Raw genomic sequence first — 18,367 nt, forward strand, 5'->3', positions numbered from 1 at the left:
TAAGACGGCGCCTGCGAGGGGTGGATATTGGAACGTTCAATGTCTGAAGCCGGTTATTCTAGTCCCAAACAGACCGAATATTCTTTCCCAACGCTTGCCGTTTCCAGCGTCAGCCTTTGTTTCATCATCTTCCGCGACTGTTACACCATACTGGCGAATACAACACGCAAAGGGGCGGTTAGAAACCTCTGGCCGTGCGGGCTTCTTTGTATCGGATTCTTCATCATCGGAGTGCGCTGGAGGGACACTGCGATTATTTGAATGTCTTGCTTTTAATAATCGGTCTTCCATTTCGGCTTTTTGCTCTTCCAAGTTTCCCCATAGCGACCACAGCCTCAGGCGTAAATCACTGAGGGTTTTTTCGTCGTTTCTCAAATCGGATGCATCTAGGCCCAAAAGCATTTGGGCAGATTGGTTATTGACCACCACCCAGATGGAGTCCTTGGAGCCTCCTTTGGACTGCGCATTTTCTAGTTTTAAACAGAAGCGCCACTCCCATCCCGTGACGACATTAGTGAGTGCTGAGAGCGGATGTGCATCGTTGTCAGAGTCTGAAGTTGTGTCGGAGTCCGACTCTTCGTTGTCCGAGAGACCAGCATATTCAGATGCTCTTCTTGTACGATGCGCAAAGTCTTCGAGACAAGGGGGCATGAAGTCGGTTACACGAACGCATGTGCGGTAATTGGAATTTATGAACGGCAGTTGGAGCTTGATGGTGTCTCCTTGTATTGTAGTTTCATGATATGTGGGTGCTAGTATGTCTGCGATGGACGTAACTGTCTTAAGTTCGTTTTCGCACCTTACTGGGAATTTGTTAGCTATATTGGCGGTTAGGCTGGGTGTTTAGAGGCTTACTTTGTCTGTTGAGGTCTTCGGGGACATTTTCTTCGGGGACATTTTCTGTGGTGATGTTATCAGGCGGCAAAGCATTGTCTGCCTGGCCGTTTTGTTGTTTATATCCTCGTTGTTTAGACAGTCGATTTTCGGTTCTTCTCTGTTTTGAGTTTTTACGGGCCTTGACATCCGTTTCCGAACTCAAGCCGAGCTGGGCCTTGCGTTTTAGTCCTGCGTTGGTGGCTTCACTAAGATCTTTGAGATCTTCCTGCACTTTCTTTTCGTATGCTCGCTTTCGCCTAAGGGCATTTTTCAGCTCTGGACTCAGCGTGTCGCTGGCAAGGTGGTCTAATTTTAATATATTGACCTTGTTTCCCTGGACACCTCGTTCTTCTCTGAGGTAACCTTCCAAATTGGTTGCATTGTGGCCTAATTTGATTTGCAGATTACGCAAAGAGACCCAGGTGCCTATTGAAAGGTGTTGATCTCGGATTGCTCCCGCGTGTGGCTCAAAACAGGTGATTTGCATGCTCATCTTCCCAAACGGGCCTGGCCACCCAGACTTCTGTGAAGAGCCAGAATATTTGCTCATGTAATCATTCGGCCTATCGTCTCGTTCCTCGAAAGAGCCACCCTCCATAAACTTGTAATGGTAGAATAGCCGATGTTCCGTGTAATCTGAAATCCACAAGGTGAATTTGTCACCCAAATCGTACGGCTCCTTGACGATTTGCACCACTGTATCAGCAAACTTTCCGGTCTGCAAGTCTTTTAGCTCAGAAAACTTCTTATTCAAGTTGGTCGAATTTTTTCTCATGATGTCGAACTCAGAATGTGACGGGACTCTCTCTTTGTTGATAGTGTTATATAGGACACTGACGAACTCATTCTCAATCTTGTTTGGTTGACGTTTGATCTTGGTTCTGGTTGGCAGCCGACGGGCATTGGAGGCATCGGCGCCATATTTGGGTATTTTAATAGACTCGTATATGTGTAAATCAGTTGTCTTGTGGGTGCATAGTGAAGTTGAATCTTCATAGCGTTGAACCTAGACTCTGGTTACGTGCGTGAGCGTTGTACATTGTCAAGGTCAAACTTACCTTGACTGAAAATACGATGATCACGTCACCGCAGCTAGCATCCGGCATATCGTTTTGTGGCCAAAAAATGTTGAGGAGAATAGATCCCTCAGGCTCGTCTTCGACTGACTGATCATAGATGCGCATCTGACATTTCCAATCTAGCACATTTAGCAAAAGATGGCGGAAAGAGTCAATTGATATATAAAGATGGGATGCATACCCTCTCCTCTCGTGGGAATTGGAGCTCGAAAGTCTGTTAGAATCCCAATTAAATTGATTCTAGATCCTGCACTGATCTTGCCCCCGAGGACATCTCCAACTGTTGCAAATCCGGATGGCAGCTTGCCTTGCCTTGTTAAGGACCGCGTGGCTGCCATTTGCGCGCATTTCTTCCCACAAGTTCCAAAGAAGAGATAAAGAGTTGTAAATGTCGGCGCAAATCAATGAGACAGCTTCTGGCAGCTTTTGATGCATGAACTGATGATTAATTTACTAAAGTCACTATGACGCGGTACACGCGTGTGACGATTGTTAGAAACAGTATCTCGACGCGGCTACACGTGACCAATTCAAAATGGAGCGAGGATAAGGAGGCGGGCAAGCAGGTCAGCCCAATGTTTCACGACGGGGAGGAACGGTCTGCTCTAACGCGCCAGAAAAAAGGGCGAAAACTCAAGCACAAACAGCTACGGTTGGAACTAGCACTGTAAACTGTCGAAGTTTACAGAGTTTACAGAGTACTCCGTACTTAAGTACAGATTGGCCGAGTTTTGCCAAGGCAGATGTTGGTTGCCCCTAACATTCAGTACTGCTCGCTCTGGCAAAGCCAGGTGGCGGAGTGTGTACTCTCAGTTTGACCGGCACCAGGGTGGACACGGCACACCGATATATTGGTGCCTCAGGCAGCCCGCCAACCCAAATGAGGCGGTTGCGGGTACTCGGGCTTAGCCTCTCTGGCAACGCAACAAGCAAAAAAGACTGGCTTCATTTCTTTTCGCCATCCCTCATCCCCCATTTCTCTCATCATCCCAGACCTTGTCCAATCTTCTTCGGAGACTCCGTCTCGTGCAGCTGCGTAGCCGCACTTCCATCAAGAGACGTAGCAAGAGTTTCGCTTTTCGTTCAACACCAGCCTTTCTTTGGGGCATTGTCCTTGCGGTCAACAATAACCCCCGCACTACGTGCTCTCGCCCACTTCGTCGACCCCCGGATACCGTGCAAGCTGCATCACAATGGCGGAGCGATACATCCCCGAGCACCGTCGGACTCAGTTCAAGGCGAAGAACACCTTCAAGCCTGAGGAGCTGCGTCGCCGCCGCGAGGAACAGCAGGTTGAAATTCGGAAGGCCAAGAGGGAAGAGAACCTTGCAAAACGTCGAGGTATTGGGACTGGTGAGAATCGTCCTGGCGCCTCGCTTGGTGCCGCTCCCGACAGTGACGATGAGTCTGCCCCCACAGAATCTCAGGTATGTGCGACTCATTTATTTTGACTCTAAGGGGTTTCTGAAATTTTGAATACCATCTGTCCCCCGTCTCCAGACCACCATGGCACCAGGAAGGGCCTTTTCTTTCTACCATTTCCTTGCTGGAAAAGCAGATGATTGTTTTACCTGTGATGTGGGGGTCTGGCATGTGGTTGCCCGACCCCACATCAGCGCTTGCACCCTGACTTCCAAGCTCATGACGGGTTTTGCAAGCTCAAAGCCAGCATTTTGTCACTGCATGACGGCGTTTGAAAAGTTTTCTTTTTTGCCTGGTTGATTTTGAAGTTATCAAATCATGACTGCTAACACATCTTCGTCATAGTTGAACGAGGACCTTCCTCAAATGGTCGAAGGCGTTTTCTCAGACCAAGTCGATTTGCAGATTCAAGCCACAACGAAATTCCGTAAGCTTCTGTCAAAGGAGCGCAATCCTCCGATCGAAGAGGTCATCAAGACTGGCGTTGTTAGTCGCTTCGTTGAATTCTTGCGATCTCGTCATACTCTTGTACAGTTTGAGGCTGCTTGGGCCTTGACCAATATCGCCTCCGGTTCCGCTACTCAGACTCAGGTCGTCATTGAAGCTGGTGCTGTTCCTATCTTTGTTGAGCTGTTGGCTAGCACTGAGCCTGATGTCAGGGAACAAGCGGTCTGGGCTTTGGGTAACATTGCCGGTGACAGCCCTCAGTGCCGCGACTATGTGCTTAGCTGCGGTGCTCTCAAGCCCCTTCTGAACTTGCTTGGCGACAGCCGCAAGCTCAGCATGCTGCGCAACGCTACCTGGACCTTGAGCAACTTCTGCCGTGGCAAGATGCCCCAGCCTGACTGGAACACCGTGAGTTTACACATGCCACAGCCTATCCGCGCTGGAACTCTAGACTAACAAATTCTACCAGATTGCTCCCGCTCTTCCTGTTCTGTCGAAGCTCGTTTACTCCTTGGACGATGAGGTTTTGATTGATGCCTGCTGGGCTATCTCGTATCTCTCAGATGGTTCCAACGATAAAATCCAAGCCGTTATCGAGGCTGGCATTCCACGTCGCTTGGTGGAGCTTCTGATGCACGCTTCTACCTCGGTCCAGACCCCTGCGCTCCGATCTGTCGGTAACATTGTCACGGGTGATGATATTCAAACACAGGTCATCATCAACTGCGGTGCCTTGCCTTGCCTTTTGTCTCTCCTGAGTTCAACCAAGGACGGCATTCGCAAAGAGGCTTGCTGGACTATCTCCAATATCACTGCTGGCAACACTTCTCAGATCCAGGCCGTCATTGATGCTAACATCATTCCTCCGCTGATCCACCTTCTTCAGAACGGCGACTTGAAGACCCGGAAGGAGGCCTGCTGGGCCATTAGCAACGCCACTTCTGGAGCTCTTCAGAAACCCGAGCAGATTCGCTACCTCGTCGCCCAGGGCTGCATCAAGCCTCTGTGCGACTTGTTGACTTGCCCTGATAATAAAATCATCCAGGTTGCGCTAGACGGCCTCGAGAATATCCTGAAAATTGGCGATCTTGATAAGCAAGCGGCTGGTGAAAGTGCTGATACCATCAACCGATTTGCCCTCTTCATTGAGGAATGTGGTGGCATGGAAAAGATTCACGACTGCCAGAACAATGCGAACGAAGACATTTACATGAAGGCTTACAACATTATCGAGAAGTACTTCTCTGATGATGAGGAGAATGCGGATGAGGGCATGGCTCAGCCCGCTGGTCCTAATGGCACTTTCGGCTTTGGCACTAACGGTGCCGCCCAGTCTGGTGGTTTCAATTTTGCCAACGGCGGTGACTCCATGGACATGTAAAGCAACGGAAGACAAAAGGATGCATCCCTTTCCTTCTGGCCAGAGCCAAGTATCTCTGGAGACACTACGTTGAATTTTCCAATCAATACCCCCTTTCACAACCACATTTACCCTCACACAATCACGTTCTAGCTCAAGTAGAGCTTTACGTTTGATCCCTCCCCCCCAACATCGTCACAACAGTCCACCGTCTCTATTTTCTTTTTTTAATCTGGTATGAAGAATCTTCGTAGGTGGAGAGCAAGGTAAACGGTTGCAGGATATGATTCAGGTCCTATGGTAGCTTGAAAGCTCCAACCTGAGAGATGAATGAAATGAAGCAGGAGAATACCGAAAAAAAAATCGGAACTGCCCTATGGGTAGCCCGCGCTGGCGGTGCGCAGGCTCAAAGCGATGTAGGACATTGGCGGAGGAGCAGTCCCACCCAGCGAGTTTTACGGGCGTCTTTCAAGAAGCGCAAGGACGGTCAAGTCAAGGCACAGGCACTTAATAATTGTTTTCATGCAGCGACTGGTCCCTCTGCGCCTTGATTACCCCACGGGAGATGTCGCTCCAGCGTGGAAGTCATAACCAAGTGGTTATAAATCACGGTAGGTACACCAACGTAGTGAAATAAAATATCTCGCCCCCAGATGACGACCATGTGCAATTCTGTGAACCAGTGACTTAGTGTCTATAATTCCCTGACGTATTACTTGGAAGAGATTTGTTCCATGTTGAATGTTTGCCTACTCCGGACCCCTTTTCTGGTTGTGTTTGTCCATACAGTAAGCCACACGGTCATGACCGTGCCTGCAGCGCGTTGGTTACACTGTGCGATTATTATATATATACTGTTCGAGGTTGCAATTTGCATCCATAGTCCACTTTTGCCGCCAGATGAACTCAAGCACCGCAAAGCCGCGCGGTAACGCCAATACATACATCTGTCATGGTGAAGAAGGGCAAAGCGAAGGCTGAGCCGCCGACACAGGCTATAGAGTCTGCTGGTAATAATGGGACAAAGGCGAAAAGGGGCCAAAAGGCCGAGTCTTCGACACCCATTGTTCCGCCAGCAGGCCCGCCCAAGCCAACCGTCAAACAAATAATTGGAGGCTCGTCATGGACGGGTAAGCTCCCAGTCAACCTTTTAAGTGAATACTGCCAGAAACAGCGTTGGGAAAAGCCAGAATACGACACCCGAAAGACACCTGAAGGATTCTCAGTATGGGTCACTTTGAGCGCAAAGGACCCCAAGACTCAGCAGTTGACCAAGTTGGACCCATTCAAGATACCTCTCAGTCATAAACATTTGATTTTGAGGGACACGGCCCTGGAGGCCAAGCATGCCGCTGCTACGTATGCTTTGTTCAGAGTTTGCAGCATGCAAAACAAGCATACCGTGCTGCCGCCAGACCACAAGTCATTGTGGAAAGAGTTTCAGGCATTGAAAGTGCAAGATGTGAAGGATGGCAAGGCATGGATGTATGAAGCGGATCCATTCAGAGCGCTTCAAGAAAGACAGGAGGCCAAGGCTGCTGCGGACAAGAAGCGAAGGGAGCTCGAGCAAGCCAAGGCCAAGGCCAAGGAAATGCCTGGTGCATCAGGCTTGGTGTTGTTGAGCAACTCTGGAAACGATAAAGGGGCTTCATTCAACCCGATGAAGGGATGGACCACGGCACCAAAGGTTGAGATGGGCAGACAGACAAGAGTGCAGCTTGAAGCACTTCTTCGAAACGGAATCTCCTGGAATCCGCACGGTGTACGAATGCAACAAGATCAGAAGCGCTTCCTGGTTACGGAACTTGGCAAATTAGGGTTCAGACGAAGTCACGTCATTGAGGCCGTGGAATACTGCAAAGACCGTGAAGAAGCCCTTGAATGGTTGTTGATTCATGTACCTGAAGATGACTTGCCACGCTGGGCTATACCCGAAAGCTATTCTGCTGGTGTCTCTATTGGATCTACAAATCTGAAGCGAGAGGGAATTATTAAATCTTTATCAGAAACAGGCTACTCTGTTGAGCTGTGTACTCGCATTCTCGATGAAAACGATGGAGATGAAAGTAAAGCAGCCGAGGCCTTGCAGCACATTTTGCTTTCATCTAGCCCTGCAAGCGACGCAGAACAGGGTGAATCTGATGACTTCCTGGACATGGGTTCACCAGAAGAGCAATGGGACGATGAAATCGCTAGCCTAGAAGCCATGTATGGTGACGCTTTCCGCCGCGAATCTAACGACTTGATCCAGTTGAAGCTGGAATCGGTAAAGAACGCTCAGAGCGGTCAAAAAGGCGAGGTTGAAACATTCCTACAAGTTCGAAGACCGTCTAGCTACCCGAAACATCTGATCATAGCAATCATCGCAAAACTGCCGTCTTACATTAAGCTCAGCATAGTCAGACGGGCCCTAGCATACATGGAAAATTCTCTGCGGGATGAACCAATGAAGATTTATCTTGTTATGGACTGGATTCAGCAGAACATCAACGGAATCATCGACAGCCCTGGCAATTTAGTTGACATTTCTGCTGTTTCCTCCGCGGCTTCAGAAAACCGTCCAGTTGCACAAGGGAGACGGGTAAAGAGAACTCGGAATGTCCGACCAATCAATTGGGTATCCGATTCTAAAACCAAGGAGGAGTGGCTTCGTCGACAAGAAAGCTCGGCATGGAAAGATATGTTATCGAAACGACAGAGACTTCCAGCCTGGCAGATGCGAGAAAAAATTGTCAAGACTGTCAACGACAATCATGTGACCATCATAAGTGGTGAAACGGGCTCGGGCAAGTCTACTCAATCTGTTCAGTTTATTCTGGATGATCTGTATGGCAAAGGCGTGGGAGGCTGTGCGAACATGATTGTTACGCAGCCGCGTCGAATTTCGGCACTGGGTCTGGCTGATCGCGTGGCAGAAGAACGATGCTCAAATGTTGGAGGGGAGGTTGGCTATATCATTCGCGGGGAATCTCGACAATCAAAAGACACAAGGATCACATTTGTCACAGCGGGCGTGCTGCTGCGACGGTTGCAAACATCTGGCGGGCGAGTGGAAGACGTGGTTGCTTCGTTGGCCGATGTCAGCCATGTGATCATCGATGAAGTGCATGAACGCAGTCTTGACACCGACTTTTTGCTGAACTTGATACGCGACGTTATGAGAACCAAGAAGGATATGTTGAAGCTTATCCTCATGTCTGCTACGCTTGATGCTGCCACGTTTATGGACTACTTTGCTTCAGAAGGACTGAGTGTGGGCTGCGTTGAAATTGCGGGCAGGACATTCCCGGTGGACGAGTACTATTTAGATGATGTCGTTCGGATGACGGGATTTAACGTTGAGAAGCCAGACGCTGGCTTTATCACAGACGAGTCCATGGGGAAAATTATTCAGAAGCTTGGCCACCGGATCAACTACACCTTGCTGGTGGACGCTGTCAAAGCAATTGATTACGAGCTTTCATACGAGAAGAAGCCGGATGGTATACTCATATTTCTGCCTGGCGTGGGCGAGATTAACCACGCCTGCAATCATTTGCGATCTATCAACTCGCTGCATGTCTTGCCGCTGCATGCGTCATTGGAGACTCGAGAGCAGAAAAGAGTATTTTCCAAGCCTCCTCCAGGAAAGCGCAAGGTTGTAGTAGCTACTAATGTAGCGGAAACATCCATCACAATCGATGATATCATTGCTGTTATTGACAGTGGCAAAGTTAAAGAAACGAGCTTTGACGCCCAAAACAATATGAGGAAGCTCGAAGAGACTTGGGCGTCGCGAGCAGCCTGCAAGCAACGGCGCGGACGTGCGGGCCGTGTTCAAGAAGGCAGATGCTACAAGCTATACACAGAAAACTTGGAACGACAAATGGCTGAGCGGCCTGAACCTGAAATCAGGCGAGTGCCTCTTGAGCAGCTCTGTCTTTCTGTGCGAGCCATGGGCATGCGCGATGTGGCTAGATTTTTGGGGCGATCACCAACTCCGCCAGATGCCAAAGCCATCGAAAAGGCCATCAAGTTGCTAAGGCGAATGGGTGCGTTGGATGGCGATGAGCTCACCGCTATGGGTCAGCAGCTTGCCATGCTGCCAGCTGATTTACGATGCGGCAAGCTCATGGTATATGGTGCCATTTTCGGCTGTCTGGACGACTGTGTCACCATTGCGGCGATTCTCAGTACTAGAAGCCCGTTTCTTTCTCCGCAAGAGAAGCGAGAGGAGTCGAGACAGGCGAGAATGCGGTTTTTTAGCGGAAATGGCGATCTAATTACTGATATGGAGGCGTTCCGAGAATGGGACGGTATGATGAAAGATCGTCTGCCGCAGAGGCAGGTGAGATCATTTTGTGACGAAAATTTCTTGTCTTATCAAACCCTCTCCGATATTTCCAACACCAGGTCGCAATATTACGAAGCTCTGAATGAGATTGGACTTGCACCTCGTTTCAGGAGCGACGCGGCGACTTCCAACCCAGTTCGTAATGTTCAGCTCATACGAGCATTAATCGCTTCTGCATTCACACCCCAGATCGCCAGGATTCAGTATCCGGACAAAAAGTATGCAAGCTCCATGTCCGGTGCGATGGAGCTTGACCCCGAAGCACGATCAATCAAGTATTTTAATCAAGAGAACGGACGGGTGTTTGTTCACCCAAGCAGCACAGTATTTGATAGCCAGGGATTCTCAGGAAGTGCAGCGTACATGGCATACTTTAGCATCATTTCTACCAGTAAGATCTTTATCAGGGACCTGACACGTAAGTTGCCACCTGAACACCCTGTGAAGATATATTTTGAGTACTAAGAGAGATTAGCATTCAATGTGTTTACGCTGCTATTGTTCTCTGGGCCAATCGAGTTGGATACCTTGGGTCGGGGACTGCTCGTTGATGGATGGCTAAGACTTCGCGGATGGGCTCGCATCGGCGTCTTGGTAGCTAGACTGAGGGGAATGGTAGACGATTTGATTGCGCAAAAGGTTGAGAACCCGGGCTTGAATTTGGACAACGACAAGGTTATCAAACTGGTGATTAAACTGATAGAGCTGAACGGGCTGGATGCATGATGCCCAAGCTGGATAGAGCGATGGTGTGAGGGCAAATGATTCTTTAATGAGATGAACGATGGAAATTTGGAGTTCCCCCCCCCCCCCCTCAGACATATCTGTGCTGCAAAATATGCCATTATCAAATGTATGATGTTTCTTTCAACGGCGGTCCAAGGCTGATGAGTGAAGTTGACGTTTAGCGGGGCGTTCAACCTCAGCTTCACTCCCAGTCTCTCACTCATCATTGATCTCTCATCCAACATGCACGCATCGCCATCACAACCGAACCATGGACTCCGACCCTGACGAAGCAATCACCAAGGACGAAATCCAAAGCACAGCCCCCGCGCCGCCTCTGCCCCAAAATGCCTGCAAGACCCCCCTCCACCCCCCGAATCATGACCGCAACTAACACGCCTCCCCAGTCACAGCTCTCATGGCACCCAAGCCCAAACCCAAACCACCTTCACGAACAGCAGCATCAACATCCCTAGCACCGCAGGCATCCCGCCCAAACCCATTCAAAGACCGCCTCGGGCTAGGCGCCTACATATCCTCCCCGTCGTCCTTCCCGCCCTCTATCATCATCTACGAAAACGCCGACTTTGTCGCCATCCACGACAAGTACCCCAAGTCCACCATCCACACGCTTCTCCTCCCTCGCTCCCCCTCCCACAACCTCCTCCACCCATACGAAGCCTTCAAGGACGAGGCATTCCTAGCAAAAGTCCAAAAAGAAGCCGCCAAGCTAAAAGCCCTCGTTGCCGCAGAACTACAGCGCCGGCTGGGGCGCTACTCCAAGGCGGACGCGGCTCGGCAGGCAGTGCTCAACGGCGACAAGGACAGCGAGGACGGAGAGCTGCCCGGGGGCAGAGACTGGGAGAGCGAGGTCAAGGTCGGTGTGCACGCGGTGCCGAGCATGACGCATCTGCATATACACGTGCTGTCGAGGGACATGCACTCGAGCAGCATGCGGCACCGGAAGCACTATAATTCGTTCAACACCCCGTTCTTGGTTGATGTGGGTGATTTCCCCATGAGCGAGGACGACGAGCGGCTGGATCCCAAGGAACAAGGGTATTTGCGGCGGGATTTGAAGTGTTGGCGGTGTGGGAGGGGGTTTGGGAATCGGTTCACGAGGTTGAAGGAGCATTTAGAGGAGGAGTTTGTGGCATGGAGGGCTGAGTGAGGAGTGCTGGACTGCGGGAGGCGTGCCGTTTGCATATAACATGGGATAGTAGACTGAGAATCTTCAAACAAAGGCAACATGCCCTTGGGCTCCCGCTGTACCGACATGTCGTTCGGTATGCGACTTACACCGGCTTTTCAATTTTTAGAAGCCCGAGTTTGAACAGGTACATCTCGTCAGGCACAACAACCAGTCCATTAAGCAATGTGTCGTAGCAAAAAAAGCAGTGGATTCCTACAGTACAAGGCTTCCCACGATCCTATTCCGTGCTGAGGATAATGCTCCTAAGCGCCTGATTTGGCAGAATACCACCTAACATGTACAACCAAAAACCTACAGCAATCATAATTTCACGCAAAATAACCCTTAATCTTGCTAATCCATTGTTGCCCAGTCTCTTCCCCCGGCGAAGAGGCGATTCCTGAAGGGCCTACGTCGAAAATTGAGCAAGAAGGACGTGAGATGTTGAGCATTTCTACTCACTGTCGAGAGCGTCATCGCCTTCAGCATCTTCAGAGTCGTCGACATCCTCAACGTCTCCTCTGATATCGGCATCCGGCGTGTCCACGTCCATGCCCTCCTCCCCTGCTGCCTCCAGCTCCTCTGCCGCGTGCTTCGCCTCCTCGACTGTCTCGACTTCAGCGACTAGTGTCGCGTCGCCTGATTTCCTGGTCCGCCCCCGTCCATTCTTGGCCTTGGGAGTAGAAGTCTTCGCCATCGCGGCCGCCTCCCCCCCAACAAGCTTGCGCGGGCGACCGCGTGATCCGGCTCTCGTAGCCGTTGTCTTGGTTGGTGTTTTCTTCTCCACGGCTTTCTTGCCACTACCCTTGGGGCGGCCTCTGGGACGTCCAGTAGGTTCCTTTGGCGGCTTGTTTAGCCTGGGTCTTCCACGCGGCCGGCCAGTAGGCTCCCTTGGTGGTTTATTTGATCGAGGTCTTCCACGCGCTCGACCACTGGGCTCTGGTTTGCTTACGCCCTCGGCGCTGGCGCGGGATGACCTTCGGGCAGGGAGGTCTGCAGAAGCAGATGCCGCCTCTTCTCTGGTTCTAGCCATGATACATGTGGTGATCAAGAGGACAAGGCAGTGAGTGGGCGAATGAGAGTGTGTGTTTGGGATAGATCGAGAAACGCAAGGTTTTGAGTGTCGTATTTATTGCGACGCCGTGGGAAAACGACTAGGCCGGTCGGCCTGGCTTTGTGTGTTCAGAGGTAAGAAGCAACCAAGAAAAATGGTTGGAAAATGGAAAAGAAATCAGGGAGAGGGGGGAGGTTGATGGAAGGAAGCAGTGAGTTGCTTTTGCGATCGATGAATTACTGGCCGTGGTTGGACGCGACAGAGGTTGGCAGAAGGGTGCCAAAATCAGAGAGCACCTGGCTGTGTATTCATCAAGTACGAGGGTGGCTGATTTTGTCTCTGGGGTTCTCAGTCGCGCGGAGACGCGTGATGGGTGTTGTCGGACGCAGGGACCGGCGGCAGAAGCGCATTGGCTCATCCGCCCCACTCTCGATCGCTCCTTCCCAAGCCACACGTGCGCCATGTTGGCCCTGGCAACCGCCATGACGCCAGTAAACAATGCTCCTGCCCAACCATCCCTTTGAGCACCAACACATCTGCGCAGTTGGGCATCTCGCAACCTTGGAAATTGGCAAACTTAAAAATTCAGAGGAGAAAAGAGCTACCCAGAACCCCCGTCTAGTGCTGTTCCGGGGCTGGATAATGTAGTGCACTCTCCGCCTGCGACTCCACGAAACTGTTCTTGACATCCACGAGATATTGCGTACCATGGCTCTTGATGCACGGTTGATGCCATCTGGAACTCCTGACCGCCAGGTTCTTTCTTCCGCCTCGACGCCATCGCTTCGCTCTAGAGATGGGAATGTACCTCTGCTGTCCAGGATGGAAGGAGGAGGAAATGTAAGGGTCGTTGTCCGCGTGAGGGCCTTTTTGAAAAGAGGTAGGCGCCCTCCTCGCTTTGCAGCTTGACATTTCAATGGGTCCATGGTGAAGGTGTACTGATTTCCTTGTCGTGGACGCGGATAGAGCTCGATCGACAGGCACGGTGTTTGATTCAAATGGACCCCATTACACAACTCACCACCTTGCGTGCTCCAGATCAAGACACCGTCGATAGCCCGATACCCAAGTCGCGAAAAGTCATTGAGGACAAGAAATTCACCTTTGACAGCTCCTTCTGGAGCCACAATATCAAGGATCCTCACTACGCCCACCAAGAAGATGTATACAACAGTCTGGGCGAAGAGTTCCTCGACCACAATTTTGAGGGATATCATACTTGCATTTTTGCCTACGGCCAGACAGGGTCGGGAAAGAGTTATACAATGATGGGAACTCCTGACCAACCGGGCCTCATTCCACGGACTTGCGAGGACCTGTTTGAGCGTATCGATGCTGCCCACAACGAAAACTCCAACATTGCCTACAACGTCCGGGTTTCGTATTTTGAAGTCTACAACGAACACGTCCGTGACTTGCTGGTCCCCGTAAACCCCAACGCTCCTCCCCACTACCTCAAAATCCGGGAATCGCCAACGGAGGGACCGTACGTAAAGGATCTGACCGAGGTTCCGGTACGGAGCATTAACGAGATTCTGCGATACATGAAGAATGGCGACCAATCTCGAACAACAGCAAGCACAAAGATGAACGATACCAGCAGTCGAAGCCACGCCGTTTTCACAATTATGCTGAAGCAGATTCATCACGATATGGAGACGGATGAGACAACGGAGCGAAGCTCTCGGATTCGATTGGTTGATTTGGCGGGAAGTGAGAGGGCAAAGTCAACAGAGGCCACCGGCGCTCGACTCCGTGAGGGCAGCAACATCAACAAGTCGCTCACGACACTTGGCCGGGTGATTGCTGCTCTAGCCGACCCCAAGGCTCTGCGATCTGGCAAGCGGAAGGATATCGTGCCATACCGAGACTCCATCCTTACATGGCTGTTGAAGGATTCACTTGGCGGCAACAGCAAAACAGCAATGATTGCTTGCATAGCGCCGTCCGACTACGATGAGACGCTCTCGACCCTCCGATATGCTGACCAGGCCAAGCGCATCCGCACACGTGCTGTGGTCAATCAAGACCACATCTCCACCGCGGAGAGGGATGCTCAGATTGCCGCCATGGCTGAGGAAATCCGAAAACTGCAATTGTCAGTGTCGGATTCACGGCAGCGAGAGAGAAATGCCAAGGAAGCCGAAGAGAGGCTTGAAGAATACCAGACGACTATGCAGCGCATGATGGAAGAACGCAGCATGGTGGCCGAGAGCAAAATCAAGAAACTGCAGACAGAAAACGAGGCCTTGAAGCTGCACCTCAAGCTGGCCATTGAGAGCCTCAAGAACCCTATTCCCGCAGTCAGCATCAAGCCCCAGCCAGCGGGAGAGGCGGAAAGAGAGAATTTGGACGGCTTCTCGGACGAGGACGACGAGGACGGAGACGATCACTACTACGACGATGGATATGACACAGAAAGCACGGCAGGTGTAGATGATTTGCAAGAGGAGATGCATCGGTACTTGCAGGATATGGGAAATCTGAGAAAGCTGATTGGGGGGGACTTGTCGCGATTCAAGAACGAGGAGAGTGTGAGAATGCCGCTGGGAGTTAGGGAGAATGTGTGAAGGAGAGGATACGGGGAGGATTGGCATATAACGAATTCGAGAGAAGGAGAGCAAGGGCGCGGATAGCTGAGCAGCATGTCACGCGGAATAAGCGCTGGTGTTTGGGAGCATGTGTTATTGGGTCTCGTTTTCGTTTTGAAGATTGTAGTGAAGAGTTACATAGGAATACTTATACGACTCATCAGCAGACATGCGAGGTTCAATAGTGACTGCTGTGTAAACAAAGACAATAGCTGTCATGGATGGGGAATAAACTACCATGCTCTGGGGCTCAATGCCCAAAGGTAAGAACAGAAGACACTACAGCAGATACGAACCACAACGACGAAGTCCAAATGTCAACAGGTCGAGTTGCTGCCGAGAGAGGTGGTGCAGACGGCGGCAGGGGCTGGCGCACTCGTCGGCAACACAGTACTTGGACGAGAATGTTTTTTTGCTTGCGAGTTGACCAAGGCCGAGGTTTACACCGCCATGCATCACGGGCACAGAGCTTGTTGCTTTGTGCAAAATATGCAATTTTCTATCAAGAACTGCTAGTACATAGAAACATGCAGGGTCCTCCTCTCATTGGAGGAGCGGATCTGCGGTCTAGCTGTACAATCCTGTGATACTCCGTACAGAGAGAGATAAAGAGCAGAGTTCTCCACTTTTAGTAGTGCAGACCTCCATGTCAAGCTCGAACTACAGTTGAAACTTGGCAGTTGCCATGTCTCTCTCACCATAAAATCCCAACCACGGACGCCGAATCATCACCCAAACATGTCTAGTGTTATACAATACATATGAAACCCCAGCTCAGCGCAACGCCGTCGCGGCAACACCCATCCTTCAAGACATGTCCTCGGCATCCGCATTCAGGAGCCGCAACCTGGCCTCCTCCATCTTTCTCCTGATCATGGCGAAGTAGCCCCGGAGCACGGGGTGCCTTTGCTCCTCAACGCCCTCCATGGCCTCCCCGGGGGCGTCTTGCTCAGCCGCGGCGTCCTCGGAATCAGTCGGGTCCATCTGGGAGTCGTCACCGTCACGGGCGAGGGCCCCCGGGCTGGCGGCCTCGGGAGACGTGCGCGCCGTCTGAAACGTGCCGTCGGACTCGGCCGTCAGGAACGAAGTATCCGACAGCTCGGCGTCCTCGTCGGAAGTCCCATCCAACACCTCTGCGTCCTCTTCGGGAGTCCCATCCAGCGACATGCAGTCGCTGCCGCTGCCGCAACCCGGGGACATGTCGGATTCGGAGGCCGATGGCCGCTGCGCCGGCGCGGCGCCCGCGTTCATGGAGCTATCCGCCGCCGTCGGCGCAGGGGGGTCGACAAACATGGGGGTTCCGGTGCCGTCGTCCAGGGCCGCGATGTTGAGCCTCGCCAGGCTCGCCATGACTTCGGGGAGGTTCCAGACGATATGGGTATCTTTCACACTGGCGGCCGAGACCTGCGGGCGCAGGTGGGCGTAGGGGTCGCCGTTGGGGATCTGCTGTAGGTGCTGCTGCCTCGCGGCCACGATGTCCAGCATCTCGTAGAGGACGTGGTCTTCAAAGAGGCTGGGCTCGACGTAGGTCGGGAACCCGTCGACGTCCATGGCGGTGTTGTCGTTTTCGTTGTTGGTGTTGGCGGCGGCGGCGGCGGAGGGGAGGGAGTCCAGGCGCGCGCGGGATATGATGGAAAAGTTGAACAAGTTGGGGTGGTGCTTGAGCACCCTGTCGAGCTTGTGCCGGGCGAAGTGCGGCGTGCTGAAGTATCTCTCGCACCAGGCTTGGGCGAGGTCGCGGAGCTGGACTACTTCTTGCCTCGTGTTGCCAAAGTTGATGTAGTCGATGATGACGGTGATGGCTAACATGAAGTTGTTCGGGTCCAGCAATGGGCTTGGGTTGAAGGGGGTGAAGGTCGAGCGGTCTAGCCGTGAGAGGGAAGGCATTTTCGACCGTGGCCCCCGCGACGGCTTGCAGTAGTATATAACTGATGTGTTGTATTTGGTTGTTGGACTTGTGCTATGAGTGGTGGCTGGTGAGTGGTGACTGGTAACTGGTGATGAACAAAGGGAGGAAGAGGGTTATTAAATATACTATACAGTTGGGTTTCTGATCATGATTCGGCTTAAAGAAAAAGACCGAAAGAAATTATACTTTTACTACTCAAAATCTTTCGCTTGTCTAAGTTTCCTAGGACTTGGTTTGGCGTGCAACTGCCGCGTAGAAGAACGCCGCTTGACGAAAGCTTGTATTCTCAAAGCACAGTCGGGCTGCTGTCCAAGTCAGCCATACGCAGCTAGACGCTCTCGTAATTATGACTAGTCACGCCTATTTCTTAGTCTCCTGGAATAGCCGCTGCAAGTGCATAGTGTCCTGCAAATAAAGCGCGGAATCGAATACACACTACACCACGACTACATCGTGACATGGTTCATCATTGCCAGAGCTGGTCTTGACCAGAAAAAGAAATACAGCATCTATGGAAATCTCGAATCAACCCGCATATACATGCAGATTTCCAGGCACAGACACGCACCGAATGCTCAAATTTACGTCTTCATGCCCCAAACAGGCCATGTTCCAACTTGAAAGCCTCCGCTCAACAGCCACCGCGTGCTTTGGCAAAGTATAATCGCTACACGAGTGTTCCGCCGGGCTTTAGTTCCAGAAGACATCACATTAGGGCCGAGCTTAATTTTCAGACAATTCACCAGCAGGAGTGCTCGGAAAGCATGAGTCCGTCCAGCTACGACGGGCATGGCTGCTACCTAGCTACCTGGTCTTTGCCAACATCCGCAAAGGGAGGCCGTGTTCCTACATGTGGCTCCGTGCCATCAGATGGCACCCGGCTGTTGGCTCTGGGGGGTCAAGGGATTTCGCAAAGGTGTACTATGCATGCACAGCAGATCATATATTCAGTAGCCAGAGCACCAAATCTCCACATATATCCCGTCAAGATCGGCTGGCCGCAGGGCTGGACCGACATGAACTGGCCCGAGCGGGTGTGAATTGTGGCATGGCAATCTGGCAGTGAGGCTTTTGTGACAAGTGGTTGCAGCACGTACATAAACATGCGAGGCTGTGTGCATGTCTTTCGTCCCATGGCTTGGGGTTGCCGCAGAGTAAGCGTCCAGAAGTACATAAACTTTGCGACCACGTGCATGCAAACCCGCAAATGAAGAAGCATATAAAACTTTATTCGTGGTATACAATAGGTATTTCTTAAACTAAATGACTTCAGCATATCCTCGTGTACTCGTGTACTCGTGTCGTCGTATTCGAATTAGTTGCTCGTGAGTGCGTGTATCTCTCTACTAAGTGGTATCCCAAATCCCAACGCCTGTTG

General features: G+C 51.4%; 7 protein-coding genes across 7 annotated transcripts; 4 read left to right on the forward strand and 3 right to left on the reverse strand.

Moving 5' to 3' along the window:
* Window positions 1-36: 36 nt before the first annotated feature.
* Window positions 37-2,293, reverse strand: pot1 (Protection of telomeres protein 1; the record flags this gene model as incomplete). The annotated part of the gene is made up of 4 exons (XM_014691166.1): window positions 37-803; window positions 856-1,882; window positions 1,935-2,074; window positions 2,137-2,293. 4 exons carry the CDS (start codon window positions 2,291-2,293, stop codon window positions 37-39), a joined length of 2,091 nt encoding a protein of 696 aa, XP_014546652.1.
* An 855-nt stretch (window positions 2,294-3,148) lies between these two features.
* kapA (Importin subunit alpha) lies at window positions 3,149-5,205 on the forward strand (the record flags this gene model as incomplete). The annotated part of the gene is made up of 3 exons (XM_014691165.1): window positions 3,149-3,382; window positions 3,723-4,232; window positions 4,294-5,205. 3 exons carry the CDS (start codon window positions 3,149-3,151, stop codon window positions 5,203-5,205), a joined length of 1,656 nt encoding a protein of 551 aa, XP_014546651.1.
* A 931-nt stretch (window positions 5,206-6,136) lies between these two features.
* G6M90_00g096860 (uncharacterized protein) lies at window positions 6,137-10,243 on the forward strand (the record flags this gene model as incomplete). Its single annotated transcript, XM_014691164.1, has 2 exons — window positions 6,137-9,935; window positions 9,993-10,243. The coding sequence occupies 2 exons, from the start codon at window positions 6,137-6,139 to the stop codon at window positions 10,241-10,243; spliced, it is 4,050 nt and encodes a 1,349-aa protein (XP_014546650.1).
* A 271-nt stretch (window positions 10,244-10,514) lies between these two features.
* hnt3 (Aprataxin-like protein) lies at window positions 10,515-11,414 on the forward strand (the record flags this gene model as incomplete). The annotated part of the gene is made up of 2 exons (XM_014691163.2): window positions 10,515-10,596; window positions 10,651-11,414. The coding sequence occupies 2 exons, from the start codon at window positions 10,515-10,517 to the stop codon at window positions 11,412-11,414; spliced, it is 846 nt and encodes a 281-aa protein (XP_014546649.2).
* Window positions 11,415-11,764: 350 nt separating this feature from the next.
* G6M90_00g096880 (uncharacterized protein) lies at window positions 11,765-12,468 on the reverse strand (the record flags this gene model as incomplete). Its single annotated transcript, XM_014691162.2, has 2 exons — window positions 11,765-11,844; window positions 11,898-12,468. The coding sequence occupies 2 exons, from the start codon at window positions 12,466-12,468 to the stop codon at window positions 11,765-11,767; spliced, it is 651 nt and encodes a 216-aa protein (XP_014546648.2).
* A 729-nt stretch (window positions 12,469-13,197) lies between these two features.
* Window positions 13,198-15,059, forward strand: G6M90_00g096890 (uncharacterized protein; the record flags this gene model as incomplete). The annotated part of the gene is made up of 2 exons (XM_014691161.2): window positions 13,198-13,369; window positions 13,456-15,059. The coding sequence occupies 2 exons, from the start codon at window positions 13,198-13,200 to the stop codon at window positions 15,057-15,059; spliced, it is 1,776 nt and encodes a 591-aa protein (XP_014546647.2).
* Window positions 15,060-15,887: 828 nt separating this feature from the next.
* G6M90_00g096900 (uncharacterized protein) lies at window positions 15,888-16,967 on the reverse strand (the record flags this gene model as incomplete). Its single annotated transcript, XM_014691160.1, has 1 exon — window positions 15,888-16,967. One exon carries the CDS (start codon window positions 16,965-16,967, stop codon window positions 15,888-15,890), a length of 1,080 nt encoding a protein of 359 aa, XP_014546646.1.
* Window positions 16,968-18,367: the final 1,400 nt, after the last annotated feature.

The sequence above is a fragment of the Metarhizium brunneum genome, chromosome 6 (genome assembly GCF_013426205.1).
Source record: "Metarhizium brunneum chromosome 6, complete sequence".
Lineage (NCBI taxonomy): Eukaryota > Fungi > Ascomycota > Sordariomycetes > Hypocreales > Clavicipitaceae > Metarhizium > Metarhizium brunneum.